The sequence below is a fragment of the Saccostrea echinata genome, unplaced genomic scaffold (assembly GCF_033153115.1).
Source record: "Saccostrea echinata isolate AGI-Se365-2 ecotype Australia unplaced genomic scaffold, CSIRO_AGI_Sech_v1 ptg000030l, whole genome shotgun sequence".
Classification (NCBI taxonomy): Eukaryota; Metazoa; Mollusca; class Bivalvia; order Ostreida; family Ostreidae; genus Saccostrea; species Saccostrea echinata.
The window spans coordinates 16,940,287-16,965,593 of NW_026889779.1; the positions used below are offsets into that span (position 1 = coordinate 16,940,287).

The 25,307-nt window shown below is 35.2% G+C and overlaps 2 protein-coding genes and 1 long non-coding RNA gene across 4 annotated transcripts; 2 read left to right on the forward strand and 1 right to left on the reverse strand.

Moving 5' to 3' along the window:
• The first annotated feature begins 1,472 nt into the window (after window positions 1-1,472).
• LOC133197431 (uncharacterized) lies at window positions 1,473-6,922 on the forward strand. 2 transcript variants are annotated; one of them, XM_061333457.1, is made up of 7 exons: window positions 1,473-1,757; window positions 2,832-2,921; window positions 3,226-4,481; window positions 4,725-4,962; window positions 5,079-5,198; window positions 5,310-5,435; window positions 5,705-6,922. In XM_061333457.1, the coding sequence occupies exons 1-7, from the start codon at window positions 1,683-1,685 to the stop codon at window positions 6,014-6,016; spliced, it is 2,217 nt and encodes a 738-aa protein (XP_061189441.1). In that variant the 5' UTR covers window positions 1,473-1,682; the 3' UTR covers window positions 6,017-6,922. The 2 variants fall into 2 exon arrangements, with proteins under 2 accessions (XP_061189441.1, XP_061189442.1); XM_061333458.1 differs by having other exon boundaries at window positions 5,337-5,435; window positions 5,705-6,921.
• A 7,055-nt stretch (window positions 6,923-13,977) lies between these two features.
• On the forward strand, window positions 13,978-17,535 carry LOC133196465 (alpha-aspartyl dipeptidase-like). Its single transcript, XM_061332359.1, has 8 exons — window positions 13,978-14,094; window positions 15,273-15,361; window positions 15,495-15,569; window positions 15,663-15,742; window positions 16,009-16,182; window positions 16,775-16,834; window positions 17,029-17,111; window positions 17,263-17,535. The coding sequence occupies exons 1-8, from the start codon at window positions 14,003-14,005 to the stop codon at window positions 17,315-17,317; spliced, it is 708 nt and encodes a 235-aa protein (XP_061188343.1). The 5' UTR covers window positions 13,978-14,002; the 3' UTR covers window positions 17,318-17,535.
• Window positions 17,536-20,599: 3,064 nt separating this feature from the next.
• On the reverse strand, window positions 20,600-23,792 carry LOC133196466 (uncharacterized). Its single transcript, XR_009722351.1, has 8 exons — window positions 23,743-23,792; window positions 23,100-23,188; window positions 22,468-22,999; window positions 22,129-22,369; window positions 21,946-22,044; window positions 21,746-21,842; window positions 21,127-21,215; window positions 20,600-21,026 (listed from the first exon to the last, which is right to left on the reverse strand). It is a non-coding gene; the product is annotated as an uncharacterized LOC133196466 (long non-coding RNA).
• Between the last annotated feature and the right edge of the window lie 1,515 nt (window positions 23,793-25,307).

Sequence of the window (25,307 nt, forward strand, 5' to 3'; positions counted from 1 at the left end):
CTTTTATTTTGCCAATTTGCTCTCAGCAATGAGATTCCTCTGGATTCTATTTTTTTTTTTTTTTACTAAATATGATCCGCTCGGAAATCAACTTAAAATACAAGGCCGTCGGAAGGTTAGGTGCGACGCCCTTAGATTAAAAAAAATATATCACTTAGTACCGAGATCTCAAAAAATTCTTAATTCCATTGTTCAAAGTTCAAAGTTCATTGTTTAAATCATAATCTCTCTCTCTCTCTCTCTCTCTCTCTCTCTCTCTCTCTCTCTCTCTCTCTCTCTCTCTCTCTCGTGACATGTAGTCTGCACGTGAAGTAGCTACATGTAGGTATGAACTACTGTATGTTTAGGAAAAAAATCACTATACATGTGATTCCATTATAAAAATTTCCTCTCCAATAACTTTTGACAAGTTTTGCTTTAATTTCACTTTTATCTACATCCTCTGTGACCAAAAAAAAATTAAAAAAAAGTTTTACAATCAAGAAAAGAGTCGTGCTTCTTTTACATTGAAATTATGAAATTAAATCAGCACGTTAAGATCGTTTACATACTGCATTAAATAAACTAATATAAATAAACTAATACATTATACCGCAGTATCAAAGAGGAAGCGGTCAATATTCGATTGACTAAGGTACTGGTTATAATGTTTTTGCTGGACCTTTTCAGGAATTAAGGATATTTTTTTTTTGATAATGCAAGTGGCATGTTTTTCTTTTCTTTTCTTTTTTCAATCCATTCAATTAAATATTTTTTGTATATAAAGTTTAGTCATACCGCGAAAGGGGGTGGGGTGCATAACCATTTTATACACTAACTGTAACAAATGATTTTCTATTTTCACATTCCCTTTGAAAAAACAAAAAACAAAACAAAAACAAACAAACAAACAATCAAAAAAAAAAAACAAACAAACAACCCCCCCCCCCCCAAAAAAACACACACGCACACACAAAAAACCATTACGGATCTACCGTAATACTTTTATCAAAGTGTACAAAAGAAACATTTGCATTTTTACTGATAAAATATTATTTTTTAAATTTAATCTTATACCTATTATATTTTAACAGTTAAAACACTGATTATATAAAATACGCACAAAGGTTAAAGCATTAAAGCATTGAAATGGTGCAATTATTCCCGTATAACTGTACTCAGCATGACACAATAATTAGTACATGTGTAATCAACAATATTGACATGTGTACATAGTCAGCTCTTAATTACACATGAGGGGCCATGTGTCAGTGCAGAGAGTTATATAGCTATACTCAACTGTAGAACCAATATATAAAGGGTAAATAACTCAACCTGTCACACACTGTCATTGAACTGATCAGTACTGAGATTTCATATTTTATCCTGTACAATACTGTTTTATACGAAAACACACAATTGTGAAGTTTGTATAAGAATTCGCTATTACAGTGTATACTGACCAAAATAATAACTTCTCCCCGACGTGCATAATTCATTATTTATATTAATAAACAGTGGTTATGTGCAATACTGATGCGAACATGTGGGGATTTTGACCGATTAACGGGTGGATGTGTCCATGTGATTAACAAATACAGTCTTATCACAGATAGATAAGATTAACTCCCGGTTTGTGGAGTGATCGGATTAGCCGAACATCCTTTGTAAATCGATCCAAAGAAGGGAAGTAGGAGGCAGCCATGTCTAGTTTGTTCTCATGTTTTGGGAAGAAAAGCAAGGTTAAAAGAGGGAATAAGGAACCCAAAGATAGATCGGTAAGATTCACTAAGTCTTATTTAATCACTTTTAGAAATTCTGAAAGCTGTTAATGCCGAAAATTTTATTTATCGTCTCGATCGCTTAGCATTGATTTTCTTTGTGTAACTGTATATATCAAAGGTGCAGGTTTGTATGTGAATTATGATATGGTAATTTAGTAATCCACAGTGTTATATATAAAACATGACTCTATGTAAAGCATACTTAAGAATACTAGAAATTGGCTGAGTATTTAATGAAATATTATGCATGAAATGGGACGTTCTATTTCATCATGTTTCATATTCATCAGTATTTCCTGTTGCGTGTATTTAATTTTATTTTTCCTGGAGGAGGAAATAATTCATGAATTTTATAGATCTCTATTTAGGGTATAGCAATAAAATATTTAGTAAATGAAATAAAATAAAGAAGCAAATATGAACGTATTTATTTATAAACACAATTTCATGTGCACAAGATGCATATATTTATGTACAAATATATGTATAAAATCAGATATTTCAGACATCTCACATCTTTGATCCCAAATTACACGATAATCAAATTCAGGCAAAATAATTATGGTAAAAAGCATTATGTAAACTAAAGCAGTGATTTACATAAATGGTGAAAATTGGTCATTTTGGTTGATTGTCAAAATCGATTCCGTTTTTTTGTTTTTTACAACTTCTTTGTGTCAGCGAAGGCAAAAGAATATCGATTTTTCAAATGTGTTAATGCCGAATTAATGATAATACAAACAGTCGGAAAATGTCATATACAAATAGACTTATTTAAAAAAGTCTAAACACTTACAAAATAATATTCATTCTTATATGAACATGAATGATGATATATGGCGATTTGATAGCTACTACGGAATAATCCAGATTAAATTCTCTGTTCACAGACTGTAAAGTCTATTCAAAATGTGTTAAAGATTTAAAACAAAACATTTAGCAAACATTTAACAGCTGTATAATCTTCAAAAGAGAGCCCGTCTTACTATACATTGTGACCATGACCCACGATCTCCGGGAATAGGGGACCAGTTATTAATTCAAAAACATTTTCTTTTTTTATTACAGAAAAATGCAAAACGGAAAGAACAAGTCCCAGTTACCATTGAGGATGAAAGAAAACCACCATTGGAAGAAAGTATTCCAGATAAAGCCCAGGTAATTACCTAATTAACATCTTGTGTGCTTTATTAATGGCGTGCTGCACTACAGGGGTTAATATTCAATATGCCACAACAAAATGTGCGTTCACTTTTTTACCAGCATTGAAAATTGTTTATTATAAAATATTGTATCAGCTCAGTGTGAAAATTTACACTTACTTATCGATCTAATAATATTTTGATTACTAGTATTTTTTAATAATTTGAAAAGAAAAAAACGTATACTATATCAATAAATGAAAAAAAAGTATATAGTTTCACACTGTGTTGAGTTTTGAGCACATCTTTTTTGTAAACAGCTAAATGGCGATGTCCATAAAGAAGAGAAGGAAGAGGCGGAGGTACCACCGCCTGAGGAGCCAAAAAGTCCTTTGATTCAAGAACTCGAAATTAAACTCCAGGATCGGAAGGATAAAAATAAAGAGAATGGGGATACCAAAACAGAAATAAAAGAAACTAAAGTTAATTCACCACAGGAGAAAGATAAAGAAGCTGAAAAGAAAATTGAGCAGACACCTCAGATAACAATTGTCGCTGTGACAGACAAGGTTGAGAAGAAAGCGCCCATCGTGGAGACGAAAGTACCCGCCGTGGAAAAAGGTGGAGAGGTCGCAGACAAGGCAGCAGATGAAGAGATAGAGAAACTAAAATCCGAGATTGCACAGCTCAGAACAGAAAATAATAAACTCAAAGAAAATGTATCGGAGAATGAGAAGCTGAAGAATAATATATCAAAAGAAAAATCACAATTGGAAGAGAAAATCAAAAGTTTGGAAGACTCTTACAAACAACTCCAAGCAAAAGAAAAAGAAACAAACACTGAATATGAAGAGTTGAAGAGATCTGTGTCAAAAGAAGGTGATAAGTTTAAAGATGAAGTTGAAGAAAGACTGGGACTTGCTCTCAAAGAGAGACAGAAAATTTTAGAATCATTTGAGGAAATTAGTAAGTTGTGCTGCAATCTTGCCCCTAGAATTGATAATATTGAATCCATAAAGGTTACCTCTAAAGAGGAGGATATAACTCCGCGGGTAGACAGTTTGGATATATCCCAGAAACTGGTCAGCAAAGACGTAACAACATTAAGACACCATATAGATGAGCTAGAACTACGAATAATTCGTCTGGAAGTTGACAAAGACAACCTGGAAGATCTTCGTAATGAAGAATCCATTGCTTTGGACAAAACGAAAAAGGAAAACACTATCTTGTTGAGCAAAATAAAGAAACTAGAAGTAGAGCTAGAAGGAAAGAAGACAAATTTAGTCCGAGTGGAAAAGGAGAAGGCTCAAATGTCAACGCAGCTTTCGTCGCTCATGACAGAAGTTGAAAGCCTAAAGCGTAAGATGGACGAATTGTCCGTAGCTCACGGTGAAAAAGAAGCCGAGTTAGAAAATTCTTTAAGGAAACATTCAACTCTGAACGAGGAAATTAAAGTCCAGGGAATCAAAATTCAGACGATGACGTCATTGATCAAAGAAAAGGAAGAGGCGTGTAACAAAGCTGATAAAAAACTCCGGGAAGCAAAAAAGCTAAACGAGGAACTTATGAAACGGTATATACTTTCGAATAAAAAAGGGGGTTATTGGGGAAGGGGTGTGAAGAGAAATTAACTCTAAGCAGAGGGTCAATATCATGAGGAAAAAATGGATAACATTCATTCAAAATTAGAAATAAAGTTAACTATTGTTTTGCTGTTTAAAGAAACTCAGTTGTGCCAAATCTGACTTTAACAAAAGAAAAAATTTCATGCACGTTGAATTATTATACAAATAGGTGTCAAACATAATATTTACAGGTTACATGAGCAAGAAAGTAAAAAACACAATGGTACCAGCCCAATGAAAATGAACGGTGCTTCCTCGCTCCATCACCAAGCCCCTATTGCAGACGACATTGACCGTCTGCGCATTATCTCAGAACGGTTCTCTGTTGAACTCTATGGTGGCCTTTGGCGGGAAGCATACGAAAAACTTACAACAGTATTCAAAAGAGAGGAAAAGAAATCGTTACAAATACTAATGGACTTCTGCACGGTAAGTTCAATATTTCCTTCTCAGTACGCATATAATTCTTTTTCACTATGTGGGTTCTTCAGTGATATAGGTATGTTGCGGAGTATTTTTAGATTTTTTTTTTTTTTGTTTTCCAGGAAGCGTACCTCCATTGTCGGAGAACAGCCAGACAACAGTTGGATTCGGTGTACTCCCTGCTGACCAATCCCTCCGTCGCACATGGACGTAACAGCATCAGCAGACGATCTCCCTCGTCCGTAAGTAGCAAGACCGCGCAATTCCATTTTTCTTATCTTCGTTCTTTATTTTGTTTTGTTTGCAGATTTAGTGTTGTTTTTTTTTATATATTTTATAACATCTTATTTTAGAATTTATGTAAGAATATTATTATACAGAAACAGTCGACGCCAGAGAACATCCCACCAAGTCTTCGTCAGCAGATTGTCCAGTTCCGGAAAGATCCATCCAGAGATTTTCTAGACAGCTTGTATGATGTAAGAATGCACTGTTTTGTTGAGCAAATGATTTTAAAAAAAATATGAAGTGATCCTTTAAATGAGCACAACTTTGGCATTGTAAGTTTCGGAGGAATAAAAATTCGTTCTAGAATCTTTTGATATGATCGTCTAAAATCGGGCGGATTTGACAGTTAAAAGTAAATGTACTAGTATACTATATGTAAAAGGATAGACAAGTATTGAAATGTGACAATCTAAAACTTTATAAACATTAAACTTATTGTATGTTGTATAATTTTTTTTAGGACTTCTTAAGTGTCTTAGATTTCCAGAAGTCCCGACACCTGAGGAGTTTCCATATGAAAGAAGTGAAGGACATCGCTCCCTACATTACAAAATGTCTGGCCATCAGCTGGGAAATGGTAGTTCAAGATCCGCCTATGTATTTACAGTTCAAAGTCAGGCACGGGACCCCCGTAGATCGGGAAAAATACAACTTTTACACAATCGAGGGCGATGTGGTGGACTACTTGGTGTGGCCCGCTGTGCTGAGGGAAGAAAATGGAGCTGTCCTGCAAAAAGGAATGGTGCAAGCCATTTCATCTAGACCTGGTTAAAATATTTCATGGTTACAAGTGCAAATCAAATTTAATGTAAATGGGTCCACTTGAAATACAATCGACATTTTTTAGAGAAGAAATTGTACATGGTTTTATCATGTTTGCTATGCTCATATTGGGTGTGTACAAATTGGAATCGTGTTGTGATTAATTTATTTTTATTCATAAGCTTTTTGATTTACAATGGTTTATACTAAAACTTTTGTCTCTATCTTGAGTCCCGAATACGTTTATCCCTGTCTATATTCAAAGCACTGCCCTGATGAGTTCACTGCCTACATCCGGAAGTCGTATCGCAGAATTTTTTATATAAAGTAGAATGGATTTTTTTCTTGCCAATATCAACAATTTATTGCTTTAAATTGAACGATTGGACTTGTTTTGCTTTTTGTGTTGTGTTCATTGACTAGTCTACTAACTTGCTCTAGACACGAAATTTATGTACACGGTTTTGGGGAATGGTATTTGTTAACAGGGAAAGGTGTTAATTGATGCTCATGATTGCATAATCTAGTCAACGGACTGGTTGTCGGTTGTCATGACTTATAGTATTACAAATATTGCAATACTTCATTTCATTGGTGCCATTTTGGGGTAGATATTTTACAATACATTAGACACAATGCTTATCTATAAGCACATTTTTTTAATTATCGATGAAATCAAATTTTTATGAATACTTTTTATAATGGCAGTTTTAACTGCAATTTTTAAACTATGATTTTAAGGAATGCGCATTTTTGCAACAGATTTTTCCTGTAGTGAGAGACACTTTCATACATGCTGCGGACATCAATTTTTGCTTGGCATTTGACCTCGTCATTTGTAATTTAAGGTTGTTTATGATAACATGTACATTTGTTGTGTCTTTTTTGTTGTTGAGAATAAAAATGATAAACGTTAGATAAATAATTTTTCTCTTTTTATATCAACTCAGGACGCAGATCTAGAAAAAAGCTCAGAAAAATGATACAATAATTAACATTATACAGCTTCACAAGCACACAAAGAGGCATGCAGAGATTTTTGAATTTCTGTACATGATCTCTTTTAAATGGTTATATTTTGGGCTTTAAATGAATTTACTGTAGATATAAGGTATCTGCTCTTTTTTTTCAGATTCTAAATGTTCAAATATGGACGATGTCTTTTAATCTAGTTGATGTAAAAATGTATAAAATACTAAATGGTCATCAAACATCCTCATAACGTCAGGAGTCCTGAGTCCACTCGTGACTGGACCCCTGACAAACTTCATTCATTTTTTTACGGTCTTGCTGCAGCAACGTATTCCGGGAAAATTACAAATCCTGATTGTTTTTCTTATCTTTCGACCAGTTAATCACATTAAGCCTATTTGTAACACGTGCATTGAGATGTCAATTGCTTATGAAAACCTAAATTTAATTGGTGCTTCTCATGAGAAAAAATACCGAATAAGTGGAGTGGAGAAAAGCATCGGTTCTTTATCGAGCGCCTTCGCCAGGTTTCTGGAGAGGAGGTGTCTTTATCATAACTGGGATTCCATAACGTCTTAGCAGTTTCCATAAGCTTTGTTTATTATTGATATCAAATGCGGTTTTTTTCCCAATATCAAGTTGATGTAAAGTATTGGTTGTAATTCTACAGATTGGTCTCAAATAATTGCAACTTTTCTGGTCTTGACAGCTTCGGTTTGATTTAAATCCAACTTGTTCGCCTCTCAGTACTTTGTTTATTGCCTCTTTTATTCTTTTCCATATTACACGACATTGGGTCTTGTTTGCTAAACAAGGCGATGTACATGTAATGCCCCTCCAATTTTTGCACAATTTAAGTTCTTGACAATCAGTCATTATTTTCCACTCAATTTGCTTTCCATATTTTGTTGAACAGTATATACACATATTTCACTACTTCTTGTCCTCCAGCCCTCAGTGCCTCTGTTCAGGCCTGTAGGAGGCAATTAAGTGTGGGGGAGGGGGGGGGGCACAGCCATACATTTTCAGTTGGTGGGGGCCGGGCAGTATCAACTACCAACAATTCCTTAACAAGCAAAAAAAAAAAGTCATCACAACGTTTTTATTGAGGTGGCAGAAGCATATAGCAGCTATGTTTTCTGTAGTAATCTATATATCGGCAAATTATTGGGAGGGGCACTGCCACCCATCCCCCCTGGTTCCTACGGCCATGCTGTTGGTATTTCGTCAATCCCTGCCGAAATTTTATACATTTTCTATATAAATAAAGATAGCGGTTTTTATTCCTTTCTTGCTTCTCCCATGTTTTGTATTCAGGTCTTCCCCTACATAAGCTGTTAAATATTGGTCTATTAAGTACTTCTTTGAAGCGTTTGTTCCATCTTCCATGTTCTTTCCAGCTGCTCCTCTAGCTTGACCAACATTTTTCTATTTTATCTTTGGTCGGTTCGGATTTACTAGATCTTCTCTTGCTCAGAGTACGTTCTGATGTTACATGATGTTTTCAGGTCTTCTCTATGAACTGTCAGCTCAGTTTCCGTAGCAGCTCGTTAACGAAATCTCTCAAATCTTGCCCGAGGTATGTTTGACTTCCTTGTCTGGCTCCTGAGATTTACTTGAAGCTTCCATCTATTGAAATTTTGTTTTTGCGTTAATTATTATATCTTTGGTTTGCCTTTTCCCCTCAACTTTCTGCCATTTTTAGTGACATCAATTCTTTCATTTTACTTAATATCTTTCAAAATACCAAAATATATCACAAAACGGCTAAACAATGACAAATATGACATCATATAAGTCTATGCTAGGTCAGGCAGTATTGAATTGAAATGCAGTTATTTTGTTTAAGCGGCAGTCATCTTGGAAAATGGCGGAAATTGCAATAGCCAACGACGATTTTTTGTCATCTGAGAAATATTGTGGCACATTCCATGCCTGTCTCCACATGTTAGCCGCTACATTCAAACAAGTTTGTCAGGGGTCCCACGACCACGTGTGGACTCGGGAACCCTAGCTGCGTTGTGACGATGGTCATGGAAGTACCGAGAGAATTCCTTACAGGATTTTAAGATCATCCCCTGTAATTCGGAAAGAAGTAATTCCCTCCTCTCATCCATCGACACGGAAAAAAGTGGTTTGGATTTTATTCGCTTATGCTCGTTGTACTTTTTAGTATTTTCTTAAGCATTTTCTTATGCTTAATGTTTGAATAGCGTGATTAAACGTCATTGTGCATTTTGAACTTCCCGGCTGCCTTGCATCTAATCGTGTTAAATGTGTGCCTAACGCCCCTCTCTTTCCTCACAGTTTGTACAATGGGTTATGAGTTAGCCCCCACTGTTCATGCAGATTTGCAGGAGATGGAAGCATACAAGAAAGAAAATGTGAACTGCCCCCCCCCCCCAAATTCCTTCCGTGCCAGCCGTCTCACTGGTAACTTGCACCCCCGGTTTTCCATGCCCTTATGCCTTTGTTCACCTCTGGTCTTCTTCTGGACACCTCACTTTTGCTTGGACCATATTTGGCCTTTCTGAAGTTGTTGCCTTTGCCCACTGCTGGAAGTGCATCATGTCCTTTGTATCACGGTACACGTATTTCAAAAAAAAATCCCTTAGGTTCCGCATGCTCTTTGCTTGGTCCTCTTACTGATTCTGGCCACTTTCTTCTCGTACATGTCTGAATGATCGCTCAAGTGACTTTGATATATGTCCATCGGTATCATGATTAGGCGACATTTACATGTAGGTACCTGAATTGAGCGTATACAACAACAACTTGAATGGCATACTATTAAGTCCTATCGGTGTAAAAGAGGGTGGGATCTAGGTAGCCATTCTATGGCTTCAGCTGTAGTGGTCACCACTTTATCTATCGGGAGAAGCCACATACGTATTAGGTAAAATCCCGGACTAGTATACATACAGGCTCTGTACTCCCAAGTCATCCTTTTCCATCCACTTTTTTAAGCCATGCCTGGACTTGCCTCTTGAGGCATCTTGTCTCAGATCTACATTTGTCTATACGAGGGATTCATCAAACCATTTCTTAAAGCATTTATTTGGGTGACCCACTATGGTTGGGATCACTTCTTGTTGACCATATATCTAAACCTGACAGTACTTTTTATCACCAAATATCTTAACTTCTTCGGCTTAAGCTTCATACTTTCCCGTGAAACACTTTTATTCAAAGCCATTAGAACCCATCTATTCTTTATGTGGGACAATATTGTCAAAGTGAGATCATCCATGAATCCTCAAATCGGAGACTGGTATAATCTGGAGTCTCTCTCTCTCTCTCTCTCTCTCTCTCTCTCTGCCTGCCACGATTATCATCCCCGTGAACAACCAGGAAAGATGGTACATCTGGTAACTATTCCTTTTTGGATTTTCTGCAAGGGTATGATGGACTCATTTACAGTATACTGTATGCCTCCGAAGTAAATTTGCAATTTGTTTATGTGCATGCCAAAAGAGAATTGGGAAATGGAAAAGCCTCGTTACATGTGGACATGTGAATCAGGCAGATTCTAGAGACTGCTTTAGGGCCCACCGACCCCGCCCCCTTTTTCACCCAACCCAATCCCCCATATAGGATTAACTAAAAACTGATGACAGAGTTGCAATGTGAGCAGTAACGAAAGTTGCATATAAGATGTGGAATACGATATATTTTTAATCAGCTGGATCACATATAATTCCACATTCTAATAATGAAATGATTTTCAACCGACTCAAGTTGTTAGTTAGAAATTAGTATTTCCCCTTTAATTTAATAAAATAATCATAAATTTATTACTTCGAACAAATCTGCCTACATTAAGAAAGAAAACACATGATTTTCTCACTTCTTTGACTTCAAAAGATTTTTGTACTTGAACAACTAACATAGCGCCAAGATCTCACAAAACTTACGGCGTACAGAGGTATATCCAATCGCAATAGAGGGCATTTCCAAATCTACTTTTGACATTCAACATTGATAGGAGAGATTCTTGTAAATTCTATTAACCTAGTTTCCGAAATAACACACGCTATTCATCTATCTATTTTTGACAGGTGTACATTTCACGCTGATTTAGGATGATTTATACTAACTACAATTAGTTTAAATTAAACTTATAGATTCCTTCACAATGCACATTATTTCCCTACCTACTTTTAACATGTACCAGATTAATTTTATATGTAAAAACACTGATCCTATAAATGTGTTTATCCCAACCTACCTGTAGCATGAGACGCCCGCGTGGCGCAGTGGATAGAGCGTTTGCTCCAGAGACGCGAAGTAAGGAGTTTAACCTTATGCCGCAGGTTCGAAACCCACTGCAAGACTGGGGTCGGATGAGATGTATAAACCAAGGCCCCGTGTCACAGTAGGTGCTGGCATGAAAAAGATCCCTCACTACTCAAAGGCCGTAAGTGGTACAGGTTTAAATTCGCAACCTTTCACCGGCAAGTGAAAAATTCTTGAAGGAATGTTAAACAAACAATATACGCTAATACTCTACCTACTTTTGATATTTACAAGATTAATTTAAAACGAGGATATTAACTTGAGCCCCGATGTTTTCTCCCACGTACCTGTAGTTTGTATCGTTTATATTCCTCCTCAAAACATGCTATTGCCGATTTCATAACCAACTTTAGACAGCAACAAGATTAAATTAACATGAAGATATTACTATGATTTCAGACATTCCTGCACAATACACGCTAATACTTCTTTGAACAGTTACAAGAATAATTTAACATGAACCCTTATCCCCCCCCTCCCCAAGTACCCGTAGCTATTCACGTGTTAAAGTTTTTAATACAAAGTAAATCAGACAACAATCAAAATTTAATCAGAATACGCCTTGTACTCTATCCCTTGACCAGCTACCACCAAAATGTAACTTGTATGATTGGGTTCTTACAAGGGATATTTAGGTTTCCTCTTACTCTGTCTGAGTTAATGATTTGAATGATAATTAAGACCGCTCTGTCTGAGGGTAAATCAAATAGTACTAAAAATTTTCCTTATCTAGAGATGGGGACTGAGTAACTAAGGTACTACTTGTGTTTCTCCTCCAGGTTCCTATTGATATGGAAGAATCGGATATCTCAATCTTCTTCAGATTTACTACACCTAGAACTTAATATCAATTCCCTAGGATACTTGCCACTGGTGCTGATATTTGTTATACTTCTATTCTGTTCTTACCCTTAATTACTTTATTTTCTCTGCCAACTTTTTCAGATACATTATGATTCAGTCGCCTGACTTCCCTAAAGCTTCGCTTGATATTCCCTTGGGCTAGTCCATGAGACTAGGGTTGTCAGGTCATTCCACTATTTGAGGTCTTCATTACGTTTTACATAAATGCATATGTTTTACATAAATAAGTCGACTTCATTGAAGAGATCAAGAACAACTAAATTGTCGTTTCTGAGAACAATTTGTGGAAAAAGTAGACCCCTTTCATTTACTAGATCTTAACTTTATTAGTTAAACGCAGTTGTTATATTCAACCCTTCAAGTTACCATGCATGTCGATGTTTACTATAAACAATACATGCATGCATCAATATAAATATGTCATAGTTACACCATTAATATCTCTTATTTAATTCAGAATGTAATTAATATCTATCTTGTTAAGTTTTCTTCCAGGAAATGTTAAGAACTGTTGTCGATGTACTTTCAAAATCCATTTATTATTATGTCTACATCATTATTTTTCTAAATATTGCATGTATTTGAAGGTAACATTGAAAGTTTTTACCCCTCGAAAACAATTGTGTAGTTGAAAAGATTCACTCCTCGAAAACCATTGTCAACCGAGATACAGCCGAGGTTGACAATGGTTTTCGAGGGATGAAAATTTTCAATGTTACTCTAAGCTACATGGAATATTTATTATATTATACTGAATGTTATATACAGATACATATAACTTTAAATAATCAGTGCGCGCATAAATTCTGCGCAGTCACTATTTTTTTTTTAAATAACAGCTGCTGTTAAGCATTGTTGACTGTTTATACGTTTTATCACGCTAGAAGGCGTGTTTTTGTTTCATTCGGAGGGTAATAGTGTTTTTAACGAATGTTAAATTTAACAAATTTGCATGAAATATAATATACGAAATTATTATAATAGGTTAGGTAATAAAACACTTATTTCATGACAACTCGGGAAATAGTCGAACTGTAGTCCTTGGTCTTCGGTCTCGGGCAACAGTTTCTCATGCCTTACCAGGGACCTATATACTAAGTATCTTATCTATCCACTACCTCGGGACAAAGTTTGGCTGTTTCCCTCTTAGTTATGAAATAAATGTATATTTATCATAGGCGTGTAATTTATGCGCGTACAGTTTGCCGTAGAATAAGACCACGTCAGTTGTGCGTTTGAAATAAGCTGGATTAACACGACGTTGAAAATAGATTGAGTCCGAGTACGATCGATTGCAAAAACAACAAACAGAAGAAAAAAATGTTTGCGAGTGTGGAAAAGCGAAATTATTGAAGGACAAAGATTTCTTGAGTACCAGACAAACAATTTAGAGGTCGTTGAATCATTTTCAAGATTTTCTTACTGAGAAAACCGTAAGCGGAGAGTTTAAAGCCTTTCAAAACGAGATCTGATTCAGAACAACTTATATCTATACGTATTTCCGATTTTTTCAGTCATTCAGTGTTATAAAATTAGTAGTGCATGATTTAGAGGGTAATAGGTGAAATGGAAACCCCTCTGAAAACCATTGTCAACCTCCGCTGACTCGTCGATTGTCAATGGTTTTCCGAGGGATGTCAATTTCAACTATACTGTTATATATATCACCAGTATGCACCCCCCCCCCTCTTTTCAACAACTTACACAGGTCCAATAGCCACTTATTTCACATAGTATCCGCCAATTCTCTATTCAATAGCACGTATTCTTATTTTAAAAAAGTACACCTGTGACCCCATCCCCACCCCCTGGGAATAGCCTTTCGAGCTACTTTCACTTTCAATTTCAACTGGGAACAACAATAATGAGGCGTTTGCTTCTGATATCAAATTCAACGCTTCATGGAGGCGGTTATTTAGATCACTGTAAGGATCAGATTATAGCTTTCCTTTCTAAGTAAGTTGAACATGGTTGTTTACAGAAAAAATTCATATTTATATTTCTTTTTTAAAGAAGGTTGTGTACATGAACGAAAAAGGGGGGCGTGTAGTCTTGAACCTAGTTTTTGTTATACCATGACGATTTTATTTATATCAACATAAAATAGTCAATATTTGACAATTTCTTTGTGGTTTTAGATTTGCAATTAGTTTTATTATACATAAATGTACATGTAATATATCACAATTTAAGATACAGAAAGTGAACCTCAGTTTGTTGTCAGTTGATTGGGGGTGGGGGGGGGGGGGTGGGGGGGGGAGGGGGGTCACTACCTTTTTTAAATTTAAGCACAGGAACTTGTCACGAAATTTTGTCTTCTTTATATATAAGAAAGCCTACTATAAAAAATACAAAAGTATTTTTATAGTAGGAGCAGGGACCTTAATATACTAGTATATAGGTACCTGGTAGGAGGCTATATATACATAAAAAAGGCAAAGTTTCGGGATAAACCCCTAATTGGTTCAACATGACATGTAATTTGAATGTTATATAAATTACCATGATTCAGTGCTGATATTTTTTTTTTCAAAATTGTGTTCAGCATGTTTGCCATTGGGATGCATGGTTGGTAGATCTCCAATTCCAGAATTTGAATTTTAGATTTTGTCATTTTCCTTCCTCTTAATTCAATATTGCAGCTAGCCAGATATGGTGGCCAGAAAGCTTTGGTCACTGGTGGCCAGATAGTTAAGCTGCTAGAGTACCTGTCTAGGGTTCGGGGGGGGGGGGGGGGCAATTTGAATCCTGGTGGGGCTCTCCATATTTTTCCCTCCCTGTTATATGTGTGGGATTTAGGCAGGTTCAATCACTGTTGGCCAGTTGGTTGTGCAAATGGCTAGTGATTCAGGGAGCATGGGTTCAAATTATGGTATGATCCGTCACATTTTTTTTTTCTCTCCAGTTACATTTTGTTTCATGCCATGCCCTGGAAGTGACAGGTGAAAGACCTGTCAGGGAAGAACCTGGGTTGGGTGTTCGTGGGGTGAAGACCTATTAAAGGAGGGAGGGATGTGGCAGTCAGGGAAGTTCAATAGCCAGTGACCAGATAGCTTAGTTGGTAGAGCAGGTTTGAATCCTGGTCTGGTCTTCTTTATTTCACTGATAATTCTGCATATATTGTCCTTTTACAGTTCTGTTCAAAAGGTTTTGTTCATTCCATATGCACTTCATGACAGAGATGGATACACAAAAATTGCAAAGACGGCATTCAATGAGATGGGTAATAGATATGCAATATTGTACATTAAGCTTCAGTTTAATGATTAAAAATGATATGTTTTGAAAGTGTAATTTTTAATTCCAGTTGGAGAGATACAATATCTATATACATGTATATGTTTTTATATTTGCAGGATATGACCTTGATGGAATTCATGAACACAAAAATGCTGTAGATGCAGTCAAGTCTGCCCAAGCTATTTTCATAGGTAGAGTTATACATGTATTGAAAAATTATTTACTTTTTATTACAATAGATTGATACTGAAAACCTTGAAGGTATTGGAATTCTATTTTAATAGGTGGAGGAAATACCTTCAGGCTGCTTAAAACACTGTATGATGAAAAGATTGTAGAGGTGATCAGAGAGAGAGTCACAAAGGTAACATAAGGGTACATGTACAGTGTATTCCAAAAACATAAACCCTAACCAGTAACTGTAAGTCACTGGGAAATAAGTGCATTGTTGAAAGTCCATATACCAGTAAATCATCAAAAAATCTATATTCTTGAGGTAGTGTAAATTGTAAAATGATATGATTTTCAAAATAAGAAGAAAAAAAATATTGTATCTCTCATATTATGTTGCATTCAAGAAAACGATCCATTGAAATGGTGTAATGAATATGAATATATTTATCTCTCTAGGAGAATGTCCCATATATTGGCTCCAGTGCTGGAACTAATGTAGCTACTCGTAGCATCAACACCACTAATGACATGCCGATAGTGTACCCACCTACATTTGATGCCATTGGTCTTGTGCCTTTCAACATAAACCCTCATTACCAGGACCCTGATCCCAACAGTAAACACATGGGGGTATGTACTATATACAGTTGAACTTTGGTATCTTGAACACTAATATCTTGAATACTATGTCGAAGTGATTTGAAAGTTGCAGATCCTTATTCTTTAAGTATTTCACCCTGGATGTCTCGAACCCTTGAATATCTCAAACTTTTTTCTCAGTCCCATTGAGTTTGAGATAACAAGGTTTGACTGTATAAAAATAGCTAGGTGCATACCAAGAATGGTCATATGATCATTGTAATTAGGAACTGTCATTTTATTACATAAATGATTAAATGTATACACAGGCTTCTCGTTGATCTATATTCAATTTACGTTAAAATCAAATATAATGAACTTTTAATAGTTGCTTAAAAAGAGAAAAATGCAATGCTTAAGATACATTTACAAGTTGGAATACCCCCCCCCCCCCCAAAAAAAAAAGAAAAAAAAGAAAAAAAAAAGGATTGAAATAAACAAACTAACACAGTAAAGAACAGTGACCATATGAGCATTACACTTTCTGGTTCTAGAACACTATAGGGACATCAAACTGTTAATAAAATATGATATTCATCTCTTTTATTTAAAGTTTTATACATTGGATATTCCTTATATGCAGGAAACCAGGGAGGCAAGAATCAAACAGTACCATGAATATGAATCCTCTCCATCAGTCCTGGTCAGTAATACTCTCTACAGTCAGAAAGATTCTCAACCATCATGTGTTTTTTTTAAGTATATCAAAATTTAAAGCTATGACTGTTCATTTTGGTTTACAATTATAATTATTTAGTATATTCATATTGGAAAAAAATAAGTAAGGATTTATATTTTTGTGTAAAGCTAAGCTTATTCTTGTTTTACTTTTGATAGGGTTTGAGGGAGGGCTGTATACTGCTGGTAGAAGGTGACAAAGCAACACTGAAAGGCAAAACAGGAGCTAGGTTATTTGTCAGGTAAAATAGATCTGTACACTTTTAAACTTTTTGTCATTTATGATAAAATTATATCGATTTAGCTCATCTGAGCCAAAGATTCAAGTAAGCTTTTCTGAAACTTAACACTCAGAAACTGTCAGAAACTTAATTAAAAATTGTTAATTTTCAGGGAGAAGGAACCAGTTGAGTACCAGCCAGATGATGATTTAAGTTTCTTGTTGTGAATTTGTTCTTATTCTTTTCTGTTATTCAAAGACAGAAACTGCATTAAAGTTGTCATATTGCATTAATGTACTTAAGATGTGTTACTTTGAGTAGTTATATTCCTGACAAGTACTTGTATAGTAATTTGTATTTTGTGTTACTTTTGTAATTCTAACTGTGATACTATCAATGCAAATGAAGTATTGGTAAATAAACAGTAATAAAAGTATAAACAGTATTGCTTGTTCTTATTCTGGTAATGAACATAGTTTAAAATCTTTTGTTGGAACATCTTGTACTTACAGTGTCTTAAAATTAAATATTGAAAATCATTTGTAAATCATTTATTTCTAGGATTTGAAATTTCATGATTAATAAAAATAATGAAATGTTTTTTTCAGTTTTTGATATAGGAATTAATGTTGCAGCTGTTGCAGAAAAATTACATAATGACACAAAAGCAGGTCATGATTTTTTTTTTCTGCAATAGGTGCAATGTATACATTCCCAGACTAAAAACCAAAGAAAGACATTGTTTCTATAGACAGTTTTCGTATGACGTATTTTCTTTCCGAGTTATTTCCCTTGGCAACCCTCTTGGTGGTCAACCTGGTAATTTTACCAAATTTAAGAGGATGTAGCAGAAATATTTGGGGGAAAATCTTTATAGAATAAAAATATGATGTAAAGGAGGCTTTTTTCAAAAAAACAATGCTTCCTACCCCACAATGGCCAGTATAAAAAGTTAAAGTTGGTTGAATAATGAAGGAATATGGGCATGTTGACCTCCAAAAAGGGGCCAACAGGAAATAACTCTTGCTAATTTAGGCCTACTAAAAACTACCTATTTATGTCTTTATAAATAATTATACAAATGAATTATGGAGATTACAAAGAGTAATCGTGCAATTTAAATAATACAAATGGGTAGCAGAGGAAACATGGACCTCCAAAAAACAGCAAAGGTGGGAATAGGTGCCATTGAGGAATAAGCATCCCCCTGTTGCCCAGTCACACCTGCCATGTGCTTCTTGTCATGATCAAGTGAACAGAAAAATCCAGATATTTCAATTGTAATTAATGGCCTAACAATTAGTATGAAAATGTTAGTCAGCATTTGACCTAATGATTGATTGTACATTACCATAGGAACAAGAGGGGGGGGGGGGCAAGGCATGCCCCCCCCCCCCCAATAATTTTGTCGATATATACAATACTATAGAAAACAGCTACTATATGCTTGTGTTCCCCTAAATAATAATGTCTGATGACCTTTTTCTTTTTTTGCTTGTCAAGGAATTTTGGTACATGATAGTGCCCCTCCCCCAACCGAAAATGTATGGTTGTGCCCCCTCAAAGTGAAATTGCTTCCTACAGGCCTGTTGTATTTTCTGATAAGGTCATTGTATTATAGTATTGACCATAGAACTTGTGAAATGATGACTTAAGAAGAGACTGTTGATATCCTGCATTTCTTAACTTGTTCAGGTCCATAGGAAGCAATTTCAGCTTGGGGGGGGGGGGGGGGCAAACAACCATATTTTATCAGTTGGGGGCACTATCAACTTCCTAAAATTCCTTGACAAGCAAAAAAAAAAAAAAAAAGGGGGGGGGGGGTCATCAGACATTATTATTGAGGGGGAACAATCATATAGTAGTTATATTCTCTATAGTATTCTATATATTGACAAAATTATTTAGTCTGTGGTTGCAACTTTTAAAGTAGTTAATAATGTTGCACAAAATATAAATTTTGAAAATTATAGCATATGAATAATTGTTTAACTAGATATAATATCTACCATGAACTACCATATAAAACATCATTTTAAAGTGTGAAATACAGTATATTAAGTAAAAATCTAGCTCTAGAAATATTTACCGGTATGCTATAATCACTGCATGAAATTAAACACAATGTTTTTGTTATTGGTTTTATGTACTTTATTTTTATTTACTGAAAAGGCAATGGTAAATGATAACTTTGTTTTATGTCCCTCAATTCTTTTGAAAGGTACCCTCCAGTTTACCAAAACAAAAAAACAAAACAAAACAAAACAAAAAAAAAACCCTCAAAAAACACAATCAATAGTTAGCATAGAATTGACAGATACACCCACTCCTTTGCCAAAGGCCCATACTTATGTTATGCAGGCCAGTAGAAACCAAATTCAAATGGGGGGAGGGGCAATCATTTCAATTTTTCAGTTTAAGTCAGCACTATACCAAAGAAAAATTCCTTGAAAAACAAAATAAAAAGGTCCAATTGTAATTATTGAGGGGACACATCATAAAGAAACTTTTTTTTCTAGTATACTATTCACATATATGTATGCCACTCCATGCCCCTGGTTCCTACAGCCATGAAATATCAGCCAGGGTTACCTGTTAACAACAAAAAGAAATGAAACATTTCTTTTCTTTTTCTTTTCGTTGGTTTTAAAAAGGTACACTCTTTAAAAGTCATTGAACTATATATTCTCTCAGAAGACTGTATTCCAAAGAACAAAAAACCCAACTCATTTTTACTTGTAATATTTTATTTATTCACATTGTAAAGAATCTAAGTATATATGAGATTTAATAAGTACTGTTAAATATCACTGTCATTTCACTTTAATACTCTTCAAGATGGATGCAATAAAAACAGTTCTCATGTTTATAAATTTTTGTTGTCTCATTGTGAAGCTTTACATATATCATTTACTGGATGATTCCTTGAAAATAGCCATACATAACTCAGAAAATTTATATTTTATTGTTATACCAGATGTCACATCAAAAAGAATATATATTAAAATTAGATAATCATTTATAGATATATACAAAACTCAGAAAAACTTTAGAAAGCTTACATATAATTCATGATTGTAGATTCCATGTATAAATTTTAATTATTATATATAAATGTTAAAACATTAAAATTAATCATCATATAAATCAAATTAACAATGGAGTAGACATAAACACTTATTTATAGTGAGTATCATACTGCAGGAATGCACTTATCCTAAATATTCAATACCACATCATACATCAAATGTAATGGTATAATCCAAATCATTGTTATTAAAATTTAGTATAGGAAAAACATCTATAGAAAATGTCACACACAAATAAAATGTATGTTCATGCAGAATGTTCTTCAAGTCTATCCGGGCAATTACTACACATGTAATTATTTACTAGAATCTGGTGAGGAAATTAAATGTCTGGGGTGATGATAGCATATCTAGATGTTAAATTTGTCAATTTCATTTTTCAAAAATGTCAATTCATAAGTGATAATATTAGATGTCACAGATCCTGAACACAGGGTCATAGATCCTTTTAACAAAATCACAGATCCTTCCCACAAAATCACATATCCTTAACCAATGTCACAGATCTTTAAAACAAAACACAAGGTCACAGATCCTTAACACAAGGTCATAGATCCTAAAAGCAGGGTCACAGATCCTTAAAACAAGGTCACAGATCCTTTAAACAGGGTCACAGATCCTTAATGCTTAGGTCATTGGTCCTTTACACAAAATCACAGATCCTTAAAACAGGGTCACAGATCCTTAACACAAGATCACAAATTCTTCATAATAAAGCAGGGTCAAAGATCCATAATAGTCAATGACACAAATCCTTAACACAATGACACAGATCCTTTGTATTGCACAGCTTCCTTTGGTCAATGTCGTTAAGATAGCTTAGTTGATTCATGGGATATCATATTTTCTACCAAAGAAGAAAAAATATTAATTAGTTAAACTATAATAACAGTGGGAGATAAAATGATAGAAATTAAGAAGTGCGGGGTATAGAAATTATTTCTTACCAATATGTTTATGAATTCTTGAAATCTCTTCACATAAATGGGCAGTTGATAGTCTTCAATTCATACTGGGGTCAAGGTCTGTCTTCCCTCTGTTTATGAAAAAAATGTCAAGAATGTAAAGAGTACTTAAATTTTAATAATTAATTAGGAAGAAATAGAGTGCAAGTTGATGACAAACATTCAAATATTGCAGCTATTCACACAATTTCTAAAAATATACCTAAAGAAGATTTTTTCTTTTGCTAGTGTGAGCGAAAATTTTGTTAAGAAAAAAATTTAGTAAAATAAATGTAAAGAAGTTTTCGGGAATTGATACCAACAGCCTGATGTCTTGGCGGCCGAGTAAAGACTTCTAAAGATTGTATTAATTTTGATGGTTTAGGAAAGCAAACACCAAAAAATTCAAAATTTTTGTTTCTCTTCATCCACAGATGCTTTATACAAAAATGGTTGAAATTGGTTAAGTGGTTCCAAATAAACTGAAAATTTTCAATCTTAATGCACAATGAACAACAAACGATGACAGACAAAAACAGACAATAGTACATGTATGCCCTTAGTGACTTGGCTGACTTAAATTAACAAGATGAAAAATTTCCATTATGTGATTCTTTCTTACCCTGACTTCAGGGGTTGGCTGCAGTCTACCCCATCTGTATGTGAATAAAAGCTTGTCTTTTTAACACGGGGACAGAGGGCTGCATTACTTTGCATTTCTGAGAGAGAAAAAACATGAAAACAAATCAAAAGAGGTGGCAATTCTCATCATTGAGAAAGAAAGATATCCACATAAGACAGGTATTAAGACTTGAATCTTACCCTCTCTTCAATGGTTGGCTTAAGTCGATCCTTCCTCAAGAGACTCCTGAACATGGACTTGCATATCATAGTGGGATCAAGGCATACCTAACCATTCCTCTGATAACACAAAGAAACTCCTTTAATTAAGTTACAATAAAGAAAAGGGATCCAAAAGTTCAATAAAAGCAGTTCCCTACTTACCAATATTGCAAATGGTTATTAGACATAGCTGGGCAATGGACTCCTCTTCTTCTGTTCCTCTTCTTCCATTGTCGACTCCTCTTCTTCTTTTCCTCTTCTTCTGTTCCTTCTTCTGTTCCTCTTCTTCTGTTCCTCTTCTTCTGTAGGTCTGCCATAATCCTCCTTCCTGCAGTTGAATGAGAAACAAACTCCACCTCTCCATAGGATGTCACTATAAGTTCCAGGAAAACTTGAGCCAATTCTGAAAAGCAAAACTAAGACATTAAAGAATCATGTAGACGTTATATCAAATAAGAAAAATTCACTGAGAACATAGAGCAAACCAAGATTGAAACTTACAAACACTTGTGGCAGTTGGTTGCAATCATTTCTTCCACTATGAAAACTTCTACAATAAAATCTCCTGAAATCAAGGTCTCAGATCCTTTACCCAAAATCACAGATCCATAAATCAGGGTCACAGATCCTTAATGCTTAGGTCATTGGTCCTTTACCCAAAATCACAGATCCATAAAACAGGGTCACAGATCCTTAATGCTTAGGTCATTGGTCCTTTACGCAAAATCACAGATCCATAAAACAGGGTCACAGATCCTTAATGCTTAGGTCATCGGTCCTTTAAATAAAATCACAGATCCTTAAACCAGGGTCACAGATCCTTAATGCTTAGGTCATTGGTCCTTTACACAAAATCACAGATCCTTAAAACAGGGTCACAGCTCCTTAACACAAGTTCACAAATCCTTCATAATAATGTAGGGTCAAAGATCCACTAATCCTTAACACAATGACACAGATCCTTTGTATTGCACAGCTTCCTTTGGTCAATGTCGTTAAGATAGCTTAGTTGATTCATGGGATATCATATTTTCTACCAAAGAAGAAAAAATATTAATTAGTTAAAGTATGATAACAATGGGAGATAAAATGATAGAAATTAAGAAGTGCGGGGTATAGAAATTATTTCTTACCATTATGTTTATGAATTCTTGAAATCTCTTCACATAAATGGGCAGTTGACAGTCTCCATTTCATACTGGGGTCAAGGTCTGTCTTCCCTCTGTTTATGAAAAAAAAAAGTCAAGAATGTAAAGAGTACTTAAATTTAAATAATTAATTAAGAAGAAATAGAGTGCAAGTTGATGACAAACATCCAAATAATGCAGCTATTCATGCAAATTCTAAAAATATACCTAAAGAAGATTTTTCTTTTGCTAGCCTAAGTGTGAGTGAAAATTTTGCTTAAAAAAAGAGTTAGTAAAAAAATGTAAAGAAGGGTCCAGGAATTGATGCCAACAGCTTGATGTCCTGGAGACCTCCAGTAAAGACTTCAAAAGATTGTATTAATTTTGATGGTTTTAACCCAAACCCTCAGGCCCCAGGTAAGCAGAAACCAAAAAATTCAATATTTTTGTTTCTCTTCATCCATAGATGCTTTATACAAAATATGGCTGAAATTGGTTCAGTGGTTCCAAAGAAATTCAAAATTTTTAATCTTAACGCACAATGAACAACAAACGATGACAGACAAAAACAGACATCAGTTTACCTTAGTGACTTGGCTGACTTAAATTAACAAGATGAAAAAAATTCCATTATGTGATTCTTTCTTACCCTGACTTCAGGGGTTGGCTGCAGTCTACCCCATCCTTATATGAATGAAAGCTTGTCTTTTTAACACAGGTTACAGAGGGATGCATTACTTGCATCTTTAAGAGAAAAAAAAAACATGAAAAACGAATCAAAAGAGGTGGCAATTCTCATCATTGAGAAAGAAAGATATCCAAATAAGACAGGTATTAAGACTTGAATCTTACCCTCTCTTCAATGGTTGGCTTAAGTCGATCCCTCCTCAAGAGACTCCTGAACATGGACTTGCATATCATAGTGGGATCAAGGCATACCTAACCATTCCTCTGATAACACAAAGAAACTCCTTTAATCAAGTAACAATAAAGAAAAGGGATCCAAAAGTTCAATAAAAGCAGCTTCCTAATTAACAATTTTTAAAATGTTAGTTATTAGACATAGCTGGGCAATGGACTCCTCTTCTTCTGTTCCTCTTCTTCCATTGTCGACTCCTCTTCTTCTTTTCCTCTTCTTCTGTTCCTTCTTCTGTTCCTCTTCTTCTGTTCCTCTTCTTCTGTAGGTCTGCCATAATCCTCCTTCCTGCAGTTGAATGAGAAACAAACTCCACCTCTCCATAGGATGTCAATATAAGTCCAAGGAAAACTTGAGCCAATTCTGAAAAGCAAAACTAAGACATTAAAGAATCATGTAGACTTTATATCAAGTAAAAAAAAATTCACTGAGAACATAGAGCAAATCAAAGTTGAAACTTACAAACACTTGTGGCAGTTGATTTCAATCATTTCTTCCATTTTGAAAACTTCTGCAATAAAGTCTCGTCTTTTCTTATATCCATGAAAGGCTAATCATCATCCTGTTATTAAAAACAGAAATACAAAATTAAATTGTCCTGATTTCTTCAAAACAAAAGTGGACACAGTGCAAAATATGCACGTTGTGACTTACCCTCACGTCTGGGATTGGCCGCAGTCCATCACAGAACTCCTGCCGGCAGGTGACGGTCTGCTCTCTCTTCTGCGGAACCAGGCCAGTCTAACCCGTACCTGTTAACAAAGAAGTTTACAGGTCAAAACCAAAGTAACACTCCCCCAACACAGAATGAGTAACAAAAGTCCACAGAGTGCAAGATGTACAGATGGCATGTCTCATTACCTTCAATGCTTGGGTGGGCTGCAGTACATCCCTGAACTCTTTGCACTCCCTCTGGCAGGCCGAAGTGCGCACTTCATCTCGGAATCCACAACAGCCTAATCCGGAACCTGTAAACACCAAAGGTGCAGAAGTCAAAGAACTGTGCAAAGGCTGATGAAAAGACTAGACATAGAGACAGTGCACAGAGTGCAGGGCGTGCACAATGTATCTTACCAACCTTGGCTCTGCCGCAGTTGACCTCTGAACTCTCAGCACTCTTGCTTTTCAGCTGAGGGTCTCCTCTTCAGAGCTGGAGGTAGAGGGCTGCACTACGCTGCATCTCTACGGTAGAAAGACAAGACATCAAGAGAGGTGGCGATCTTCATGCGGTGAGAATCAGAACACAAATCAAAGCAGTTAGTACAGGTTTAAACTTCAATCTTACCCTCTCTTCGATG

What these genes read in the sequence shown, in the direction of transcription:
- LOC133196465 (XM_061332359.1), top strand. Translation starts at nt 14,003, where the DNA reads ATGAGGCGTTTGCTTCTGATATCAAATTCAACGCTTCATGGAGGCGGT. An exon ending in TGCCCAAGCTATTTTCATAG is followed by an intron (nt 15,570 to 15,662) that starts GTAGAGTTATAC and finishes CTATTTTAATAG; the next exon opens with GTGGAGGAAATACCTTCAGG. An exon ending in GGAGCTAGGTTATTTGTCAG is followed by an intron (nt 17,112 to 17,262) that starts GTAAAATAGATC and finishes GTTAATTTTCAG; the next exon opens with GGAGAAGGAACCAGTTGAGT.
- LOC133197431 (XM_061333457.1), top strand. Translation starts at nt 1,683, where the DNA reads ATGTCTAGTTTGTTCTCATGTTTTGGGAAGAAAAGCAAGGTTAAAAGA. An exon ending in GTATTCCAGATAAAGCCCAG is followed by an intron (nt 2,922 to 3,225) that starts GTAATTACCTAA and finishes TTTTGTAAACAG; the next exon opens with CTAAATGGCGATGTCCATAA. An exon ending in AACGAGGAACTTATGAAACG is followed by an intron (nt 4,482 to 4,724) that starts GTATATACTTTC and finishes TAATATTTACAG; the next exon opens with GTTACATGAGCAAGAAAGTA.